This window comes from Brachypodium distachyon, chromosome 2 (assembly GCF_000005505.3).
Source record: "Brachypodium distachyon strain Bd21 chromosome 2, Brachypodium_distachyon_v3.0, whole genome shotgun sequence".
Classification (NCBI taxonomy): Eukaryota; Viridiplantae; Streptophyta; class Magnoliopsida; order Poales; family Poaceae; genus Brachypodium; species Brachypodium distachyon.
Window position 1 is genome coordinate 29,704,712 of NC_016132.3, and position 10,807 is coordinate 29,715,518.

Below are 10,807 nucleotides of genomic sequence, written 5' to 3' on the forward strand. Positions count from 1 at the left end.
CAAGAATATCATAAGTTTCGTGCAGTGAGGGCACCACATCCAATTTGTTTTTTTGTTTTTTCGAGAATCACATTCAAAGTTGTGTGCACAAGTTTACAGACCTTAGGATTTCAAGAAAACTACGAGAACTACTCTCTCCGTCCACAATAAGTGTACATGTTGAAATTAAAAATGAAGGAACGGGATAGAAAATGCATTGTGAAGGTGACAATCACCATCTATCTCCTTTCTAATTCTTTCACTTCGAATGAGCTTAAGTGTATGAAAAAATGTCATTGGATTTGATTTCCGTGTAATAAGAAAAAAATATTTTTCTTAGTCTAAATTGCTTTGAAAAGAGAGAACTATACTTTTTTGTTAACAAATTATAAACCAAAACATACACTTATTTGTGCAGCCGCAGCAGGCCACTGAAAGGTGATTTTGTTAAAAAATTTCAGGCTGTACGTGAGCGTCGTAGACCCATTATTAAGGTATCCTATCTACCACCGGCCCATGTTTCCTATCTACTACCGGCCTAACCCTAGGCAAAGGAAACTAGACGGCACTTTTCTTGAAGAAAGAAAAAAGAAACTACAGGCAAACCCAACAACACCTATCTTCTCAAAACAGAAAACAAGCAGTAGAAGGATAAGAAGAGGGGGAGAGCCGTTGAAGGAAGGAGAAGATGATGATGTCGTCGTCGGCGTCCAGCCAGCTCCTCCGCTCCGCCGCAGCGGCACCCCTCCTTGGTCGCTATGCTTCCCTGCAGCTCTCCAGCGCTGCCACCGGAGCTGTGGCTAGAAGTAGGAGACGAAGCGGCCGCCTCGTGGTGGTGCCCTCGGCCAGTGCGGAAGTGGCCGAGCCGGCCACCGGCTATACCACCGAGTCCCTCATCCTCTACTTCAAGGCCGAAGGCACCATGGAAGAGAGGGCCATTCCCAAGATCACCCAGGCTCTCGAGGTGCTCTACTCTCCTGCCATTTACTAATTTCTTTACGAATTGGGTCGGAAAATTAACAACCACCAGCAAATTAAATATCAGTTGATTGTGAAACAAGTAAATATGTGTGTGCGTGTGTATCGCAGGGGGTGGATGGGGTGAGCGAGCTAGAGGTTCTCATCGAAGAAGGCATCGGCAGTGTTGTGGTATGCTTTTCCCCCTCTAACACTTGTCAACTGCTCCAACGTGGAAGTGTGTACTCCGCGGTGCATTGCACTTTCTCAACCAGCAATTTACGAGTGATTGGTCTACTCATGGAACACTTTTTTTTAATGAAAACTCGACTATCCGGAAACAGGTTATTGTGGCCAGATAGTTGTCTTGTAGTTCTAGACCTAAATGAATTTTGACCCAACGAGTTGTATCATTCCCTCTTTTTCTTTGAACAAGATGCACTGTTTCTGGCAGTCGGTTATCTTAAACAAATCCATTGTAAGAAAAAGTTATCTTATAGAGCTGGAGTAGCACTTATAGGAATTCAACGATTTGCTGCAGAGATTATTGCAGCCAAGATCTCTAATCCAGGGTATATTACTCACACAAGTCACAGATTAAACGAGGATATATGATCATGAATTTGGGAGCACTATAATTTCGTATTATTTACATTTAGACTGATTAGTTATTACAGCACTCTACAAACAAAAAGACTTTTTTTTTACTTACAAAGTTGAGGAGAAGCAAAGCCCTTTGCAGCGATTCTGTCCTTAAGGCTTAAGGCACGCTCACTAAAGCACAGCAAAAATATATCACATGACTGATGAATTTCTTTTTACCACAATGGACATCGATGTTCTCTGACTATTCTATTTTTGTAAGCACATGTTCCATCTTTGGCTCAAGCATCTGGAAGGAGTCTTGTATTACTAATGGAAATCATCGTTTGTGTTGAAACATGAAAACCATTTTATTCTGTACACCAGATCAACATGGAAACCCCAAATGGTTGGAATCTTAGAAATTACATTGATTTGTTGATCAAATTCTATTTGAAAAAACAAATGATATTGAAGGGAATTTGATTTGGAGTTCTATATATCTTCTATCCATGCCATTTTGTCTCTGAACGCTGTGTAAATGTACTGATATTTTTGTTGCGGATCTTTTGCGCGCTGCTGCACTGCAGTTAACCAAGGAGACAACAGTGCAAGCTACCGGAGTTGCCTCAAACCTTGTGGAAGCCATCCAGGGAGCTGGTTTCAAGCTGCAAACGCTAAGCCTCAGCTTCGAGGACTTCGATAAGGCAGAATCCACTGCTGTTCCAACCGAAGGAGCAGGAGCTGATGATGTAGCCAGCGAATGAGCTTACTTTGTGCTTGTGCTCCGACTGCGCTGAATGCATACAATGTGCTCATATTTCTGGTGTTCCATCCTTCTGTAAATTTTTTTGTTTAGTTATTGTACAACACTCCTCACTTGTATTTTTTCAAGCTGCTATTTTTACATTTTGGCGTGCTGTCAAGAAAGGAACATTTTCTATTACTTGTGTAGATGCTACCAATGTTTTTTCATATCTTGACGGTTGCATAGCTTGCCTTTTGTGATAGAGTTCCATACTCTGTTCTTAAATATAATATGTGCAAGTTTTGTCTTAAGACAAACTTGTTACATGTTTATAAAAAATATAATACCATCTACAATATCAAATAAATATTACTATGCTATGAAATTATATATAATAATGAATATAATGAAACTAATTTAGAATTGAAGATGTTGTTAGATTTTTTCTACGAACATGTTCAAATTGTAATGTACGCTGCTTTGGTCACACCATTAATGCCAGGCTCCACTCACAGGTCATGTTTTTCCGCCGTCAGTGGAGTCTGGAGCATCCCTGACCGGCAAGCACGCGCCCATCAGTGGATGTGTCCCATTTATCTGACGGCAACTTTCACTGATGACTACACGCGTAAGTGAAACTACACCCAAGCTTATATATTTAGCTCATACCTCGCCCTTAACCCTAACTCCCCATCCCATAACACTAGCACCCAGCTCATGTTAGCAAAAAGCCCTAGAGGCAATCAATCATAGATGTGATCGTATTTCGTTGTATATATGGTTTAATGAATGTTCCTTGAATCAATAAACATTTTTATCGATTTGCAAGTTTGTGACTTGTTTGTGAGACACCATACTTTAGTGATCATTCTAAATTTGTCCCTAGTCGGAATTCATACGAGGACACACATATAAGTATTAGACTATCAGTGACTATTTGTTCTTGTTATGGTTGAATCATTTCTTTGTATTCCATTATTCTAGTTGATGATTGGAGTTTATTTTGTGTCCATGCTTTGCTTGTTTGTGGCTGCTTTAAACACATGGTAGAGGGGAGAGGCTAGCTTCTTCATGCAATTGATTTATTAGTTTGCATATGTTCATCTTGCATTGTCTTATAGCTGTGCTTTTTCCCAAGTTCATAATTTTCCTCCCTTTGCTAGCCTTTCTAGTACATCATGATATGTTTGCTAGTGCTTCCCGTCCCCTTTGAGCCAATTTTCGAGAGTGTACAGATATCTGCTTATCAATATCTCCAGCTATTTCCTCAATTGGCTAACGGGTGAAACTAAATTATGAGGAAAAGAAGAAAAAAAAAGCAGTGTTGAAAAAAGAAAAAAAGAGCTGTGTAGAAAAAGAAAAGGAAAAAGAAAAAATGAGAAGAAATGTTGAAAAAGAAAAAAGTAATGTGTGTTCTATCCAATAAAACTTAACCCTACCCAGGTGGGTAAACAGCAATGGTGTTGCCCTGTGTCTTGCTGAGTGTTTCAAAGAAGCAATCACCCCTCACAATCTAGTTTTGAGTTAATTCCTTCTATTCTATTTCATTTCTTAAGAAAGGAGAACAAAGTTATTTACAAAGCCATAAAAATAAACAGAAATCAAGAGGGAGGCAGCCTAAACTCGGGAGGACGAACCCCATGAAACCAACATTGTTCAATCATCTAGAAAGAGGCGACTGCCTTGCACCCCGCTGCCTTCCAGGATAGAAGCTCTTCATGGGCACGATCACACAGCTTTTGCATCGAGATACTCTTGGATTGGAAAACCCTTTGATTTCGCTCAAGCCAAATATGCCACCAAGTCAACGTAATAAGCGCCCCAAGGCGATCACGGTGAATAGAAGAGTGGCAACGCTGGTTCTCATCCAACCACCAATCCACGAGAGAGCCAGGCGAGAGATGAGGAAGAACATGGACCTGGACATTAGCTTTGGGGAGGATAGCAGCCCAGAACTGCGCAGCGAAGGAGCACCTTGCAAAGAGGTGGGCCACCGTCTCTGGCGAAGTACGGCACATCTGGCAAATGGGGTTGTGAGTGATACCTTTCAAAGCAAGCCGATCTGTGGTGAGGCATCGTTCTTGGGCAACAATCCAGGAGAAGAATTTGACTTTGGCAGGGATTTGGATTCTCCAGATCAGCGATGCAGTCGGGGAGAGAGTTCTCCCTAGAAATTGAATGCGGTACGCAGAAGCGGCGGTGTATTTACCGGAGGGCTGAAGCTTCCAAGAAATAGAGTCTGCAATGTAGCTGAGAGGCAACACCTGCAGGATATTCCATAACTCAATAAATTGGAGAAGGATCTCATGAGAGGGCTGCCTTTTAATGTTGCGGATCCAGCAGTGATTATTAGTGGCTTGCTTCACAGAATTGCCTTTTCCACAGGAGTGAGCGAACAGGGCAGGGAAGCGATCCGCCATGGGCTGCCCCTGATGCCATGGATCATGCCAGAAAGAGCAAGACGAGCCATCCCCAAGATGAAAGTTGGTGGCAGCTTGGAAAAGAGCTAGGGTGCAGCGGTCTTTGGCAAGGTGGGAGAAGAGCTTGGTCCGCACCCCCCCAAGCATTGAAGAGCGAGCCCGGAGGGCTCTACCTTGGCGAGCCAAATCAGGGATACCGAGACCCCTGAAGATTTTGGGGGCACAAACCTTTTGCCAGGCAATGAGATTTTTAGCTCCGGGAGGGTGCTCATTACCATCCCATAAAAAAGATTGACGGAGCTTGTCAATTTGCTTTTTTTTTTGCAACATAAATGTAATATATTAAATAATGGGATTACAAGATCACTAGGGTAATCACCCAGCCAGACATTAGTGGTACCACCAGTCATTCTACTAAATTTTGCAAGTAAGTCGCTAGCTTCGTTCTTGTAGCGAGAAATTTTGCATATGGTGACCTCGCGATCTCCGCTGCTAAGTTCTCTGATGGTCATCAGGAGGTTCCGATAGCTTGAACAAGAGCTGTCCTTTTCCCCTATGAGTTTTACAGCTTCCACACAGTCCACCTCAAGGCAAACAGGGAGATGCGTGTGCTGCAGGGCAAGTTTCAGGCCTTCAGCACAAGCTTCAAGTTCTGCCTCTAAAGAGTTACTACAGTATTTCAGGCATCTACAGGCTGCCATGATTGGTCTTCCTCTTTCGTCTCTAAGAACTATACCAGTACCAGCCTACCTGTCTCAACCAGGAAGGAGCCATCCACATTCAGTTTAGTGTGTCCAGGTTCCGGGGGCACCCAAGGGAGTTCAGGCGCATGGTCAAGCGCCCTTTTCTGCTTGTTTCCTCCAAGATCGACAACCTGTTTCCCTTTCATGGTATCAGTATTGGGGTGTTGGTCACACAACAGCAGTGTTTGGATATATCTAGTCAGAAATCTCCTCGAAGCTTCAATGGCTGTCCCAGGTTTTTCATGAGTAATTTCATTGTGGACATACCATACACGCCAGAGGGTCATGAGAGTAACCATAGCCTGCAGGTCGTTCATTTTTATCAAGGGCCGTTAGAAGCCATTCAGGTTCATTTCGTAGAAAAATCTCCAAATCAGGGATTGGCCAGTCATCACGCATGGCAGTCCAGAACGATCTGGAATGAGGACATCTAACAAGGGCGTGGAAACAGTTTTAATCTTCGCAGCCACAAATAGGACATATAGGCAGTGTATCAATGTTTCTGTGTTTGAGGTTCACCTTTGTAGACAGAGCGTTTCGAGCAACTTTCCAAGCGAAGATCTGAACTTTATGTGGAACATTAGCCTTCTAAATCTTTTTCCAAATGGGCCTCCGGCCGTCAGGCAAGTTACTTGCAGCACCTACGTTCTGCTCATCCATTTTTATATGCAGAGCTAGGGTATGCACTCTTAACAGAGAATCTGCCCTGTCGACCCACATTGGCTGCTTGATAGTCACCGTTTGATAGGAGGGCAACGCTGACAGAATCGAATTAATGAGGATTAGACGGCCAGCCTTGGAGATGAAACGAGTTTGCCACCCAGCAAGGTTTTTTGCAATTTTGTCGACGATAGGCTGGAATTCACTTCGCTTGAGTTTTGCAACCGACAATGGCATACCAACGTACGAGCAGGGGAAAGATCCTCTGTCACAACCAAGGGAGCTGATGGCTAGCAAAAGATCGGAATCCTCACGCTTGATACCAAAAATTCTGCTTTTATTGAAGTTGACAATGAGCCCCGTAGCCTGCCCAAAGATCTTAATTATTTCTGCAGTGACGTGCTGGTCTGAAGCGCAAGGGTTTAGAAAAATCATTGCGTCATCTGCATATAGGGAGACTCTGAGAATCCAGCCACGCCGGCCAATCGGGAGCAGCAACCTATGCTCCTCGGCAAGAGCAAGCAGGCGGGCCAAGCAGTCTATGACAAAGATGAACAGAACAGGCGATAGAGGATCGCCTTGACGCAAGCCCCGACAATGAGCAATTTTCACCGATAGAGACTGATTAACTAAAATACGAGAAGAAGAATTTCTGAGCAGCATAGCAATCCACTGAATCTATCTCCTTGGGAAGCCAAGGTGCGAGAGCAACTTAATTAGAAACGGCCAGGAAACTGAGTCAAACACTTTGGATATGTCTAGCTTGAGCATGAGAGTAGCATGGTTGTCCTGGTGCAGCTTCCTGATGGTGGATTGGACGAACATAAAATTGTCGTGGATGCAGCGTCCTTTAATGAAGGCACTCTGACAAGGGGAAACAAGCTGCTGCATACGGAGCTGCAATCTGAGAGCCATCCATTTGGTCACCAATTTAGCAAAGCTATGTACAAGACTTATAGGCCGAAAGTCTTTTGGTTGGAAGGCCTCTTCAGATTTCGGCAGAAGAACAATATTGGCAGAGTTGAGCGATATAAAGTGCTGATCATTCATAGCCCAGAACAGATTCATGGCGTCCATGATTTCAGTTTTAATGATGGGCCAACAGACCTGAAATTTTTTAGCAGTGAAGCCATCGGGACCCGGAGCTTTTTGGGGATGAATTTCAAACAAAGCTCGCTTAATTTCTGCCTCATCGAAGGGTCTGTCAAGGCCGGCAAGATCAACATGAGGCAGCTGCAGGTTTCTGAGATTGAGCGAGCAAGGGCTACTGCCAGGAGATCCAAAATTCTGCTGAAAATGGTGATGAAGCATGGAGATTTTATGCTCGGTGGAGGAGGCGGAGATACCATCTTTACAGAGCAGAGGAATGCAATTTTTCCTTCTACGGCTGGACGCACGCAAGTGAAAGAGCTTACTGTTGGTGTCGCCAATTTTGAGCCAAAGGTAGCGAGATCGTTGTCTCTCAGGGTGGACGCCGAGCCGAGCCTGCTCGGCTCGGTCCAGCTCGTCACGAGCTGGCCTCCGGCGAGCCGAGCCTAGCTCGGCCCGAAATTTTGACGAGCTCATTTCGCCGGCTCGGCTTGGTCCGGCACAAAGCTCGGGCTGGCTTGGCAAGCTAACGAGCTGGGCGCTGTCCGCCGCCATGAACGCTGCCGGCGCCGCCACAAGTCGCCCCCGACGCCATGCAGGACAGATCCGAGGACAATTTGGACAGCAGCGTCGGGGTAGGACTCGCCATGCTCACCGGGTTCGCGCTGGTGAGGAGCTGCGACGAGCGGCGGCCTGCTGGCAACTAGCAGCAGCCATGGCGCGGAGCAGCAGCAAGGCTGGCGGCGGCGTGGGGCTCGGGAAAGAACTGGACCGAGGGAGATACGTGTGTCCAGCCTTTGGGCGGTGTGATTTATGACTGGGGCAGTAGATTTGTGCATTGCTGGGCTGCTACAGTGCACGGGCTGCTGGCTCGCAAGCCAGCCCGGCCGAGCCTGGCTCGGCCCGAAGACCAGACGAACCGTTTTTGAGAACTCGGCTCGGGCTGAAACAGGAGCAGGCTCGGGTCGAGCCAGACCGGCTCGCCGTGGGCTCAATCCAGCTCGCCGAGCCCAGCTCGATTGTCCACCCTGAGTTGTCTCCACATTATTCTTTCAATGGAGGCGAGACCAAGACAAAGAAGCTTCAAATGCTTCCTAAACGTGAGCTCACTCTCCGAAAGGGCTCTGCAATCACCGGCCTTGTCAAGCATAAAACTGAGCTCATGGATGATTTCGCTTTGCAAAGCCTTATTAGTTCTGAAAAAAGAATTCCACTTGGAAAGAGCTTTAGCTCTAGAAGTCAGCGTATTATGAAGGGTTGCTAAGGCATTAGAGCCAAGAGGAGCAGCAGCCCGGGCCTTGGCAACCACTTGAAGAAAATCCTCTCTAGAAGTCCAGTAGTTGTCGAATCTAAAGCGCCTGCAAGGCCTGAAGGCTGCGTCGGAGACAAGGAGCAGTGGCGCGTGATCGGAGACATTGGAGGTGATCGCATGGAGCAGGCAGCTAGGGAAGGCAGTGTTCCAGGCAGCATTGAAGAGAAATCTGTCTAATCTTACTCTGACATTGTTGCTTTGCTCATTACTCCAAGTGAAGATGCGGCCATGCATGTACATCTCAGTAAGGTGAAGCTCGTTTATAAAATTTCTGAAATAATTGAGCAGCCCTCTGTTGATATTGCCATTATTTTTGTCCGAAGCACGGGCAATCAAGTTGAAGTCCCCAGCAATAAGAATAGGAAGGTCTTCCGAAATGAACTGGTCTGTGATATGAGCAAGGAAGGCATGCTTGGCAGGGGCAGCTTGGGGGCCATAAACATTCACCAGCCACCAACAACTATTAGACAGACGATCCTTGAATTTTGTAGCAAGCATGTTTCGGGTTGATATGGATTGCAACAGAACTAAATTGGCATCTTGCCAAGCTGTGATCAGACCACCAGCGGTTCCTTGAGCAGGTACAAACACAAAGTTGGAGAAGCTGGCACCACAAATTGCAAACACATCAGCAGCCGAGACAACACTTAGCTTGGATTCTTGCAAACAGACAACAGAAGCTACATTGCTGTTAATCAGCTTATTGACATGTGTGTATGGGAGTTAAGCCCCCTCACATTCCACACAAGAATTCTGAAACATTCCATCTAAACAAGTACGACCGACAGGAAAGGCCCGGCACACACGACTCAAGCAGCAACTGACAAAGTTTCACTTCGGCAATGCCCATGTTGAGGGGATTTGTGTTTAGGAGAGCGACATCTGTGTCTGTTGGCGATTTTGTCGGCTAACAAGGACACAAGGCACACAGTTTTACGCAGGTTTGGAGTTCTCGGAAGGTATTGATGGAGAGATTACAACGTTGCCGTTGACACGCGTTCAGTTAACGTGTCGCGTTACATGCATCGGCACTTGTGGTATTCCCTTGTCTATAGAAGGAGGACGAATGCCACCGGTCAAAGGGTTCGGCATTCATCCAAGTAGAATAGCCCTTAGAGGGACAAGTAGCAAAACCCGGGAACCTCCCGGCAACCTCCAAACACTCAAATTAGCGAATACAACTCTAAGCAGGACGTAGAGTATTACACCTCTGGATGGCCCGAACAGGGTAAAATCACGTGTCGACACTCCGTGTCTTTAGCCACGCCGGCGATCGCCGGAGAGATCCCCTTCGCCCTCCACCGAACCAAAAAGGGGGTGTCCAACATACCCAGTGCCGGAGTTTCGGGCTCCGACCCAGGCGACCACTAGTACCGGGTGTTCGCACGGTTCGTCCTTGCCGGTTTTGTTCCGCCGCACTCCCTTTTCCTTCATGTCATGTTGTCCGCCTACCGTCTTTAGCTGGCGCAGCTCCACCCCACATCCTTCTTCAAGCTGGCGGTTTTTCAATACCTCTGCGAGGTGTTCGTGGGGGTGATGTCGTATCCGCCAGCTTGAAGAAGGATGTGGGGTGGAGCTCTTGAAGAAGGATGTGGGGTGGAGCTGCGCCAGCTGAAGACGGTAGGCGGACAACACGGCATGAAGGAAAAGGGAGTGCGGCGGAACAAAACCGGCAAGGACGAACCGCGCGAACACCCGGTAGTAGTGGTCGCTTGGGTCGGAGCCCGAAACTCCAGCACCGGCGATGTTGGACACCCCCTTTTTGGTTCGGTGGAGGGCGAAGGGGATCGCTCCGGCGATTGCCGGCGTGGCTAAAGACACGGAGTGTCGACACGTGATTTTACCCTGTTCGGGCCATCTGGAGGTGTAATACTCTATGTCCTGCTTAGAGTTGTATTCGCTAATTTGAGTGTTTGCAGGTTGCCGGGAGGTTCTCAGGCTTTGCTACTTGTCCCTCTAAGGGCTGTTCTACTTGGATGAATGCTGAACCCTTTGACCGGTGGCATTGGTCCTCCTTTTATAGACAAGGGGATACCACAAGTGCCGATGCATGCAATGCGACACGTTAACAACACGCGTGTCATCGCCGCAGGAATTACCCTACTGTTGATCCACACTGGGCTTCATGTAGCGCCCAGGCCACTGTACGTGGTAAATAAAATGAGCCCTAGGGTAGCCGCTCTAGACTTGCTGAGCAAGACTAGCCCTGCCGATGTGACTCCTGCCAGTGCATTAATTGCACTGCCGCTGCTGTCTTCACTGTTCCGCCAGCCCCACCTGTGGGCCCAAGCTCTAGCAACTGGGAGGCATCCCAGTA

General features: G+C 46.8%; 1 protein-coding gene across 1 annotated transcript; it reads left to right on the top strand.

Annotated features, from left to right (window-relative positions):
• The first annotated feature begins 529 nt into the window (after positions 1 to 529).
• LOC100846504 lies at positions 530 to 2,495 on the top strand. The gene is made up of 3 exons (XM_003568610.4): positions 530 to 943; positions 1,069 to 1,128; positions 2,109 to 2,495. Exons 1-3 carry the CDS (start codon positions 668 to 670, stop codon positions 2,283 to 2,285), a joined length of 513 nt encoding a protein of 170 aa, XP_003568658.1. The 5' UTR covers positions 530 to 667; the 3' UTR covers positions 2,286 to 2,495.
• Positions 2,496 to 10,807: the final 8,312 nt, after the last annotated feature.

Bases quoted from the DNA above. Each gene is read 5' to 3' on its own strand.
- LOC100846504 (XM_003568610.4), top strand. From the start codon at position 668: ATGATGATGTCGTCGTCGGCGTCCAGCCAGCTCCTCCGCTCCGCCGCA. The intron at 944-1,068 runs GTGCTCTACTCT...TGTGTATCGCAG, and splicing joins AGATCACCCAGGCTCTCGAG to GGGGTGGATGGGGTGAGCGA. The intron at 1,129-2,108 runs GTATGCTTTTCC...GCTGCACTGCAG, and splicing joins AAGGCATCGGCAGTGTTGTG to TTAACCAAGGAGACAACAGT.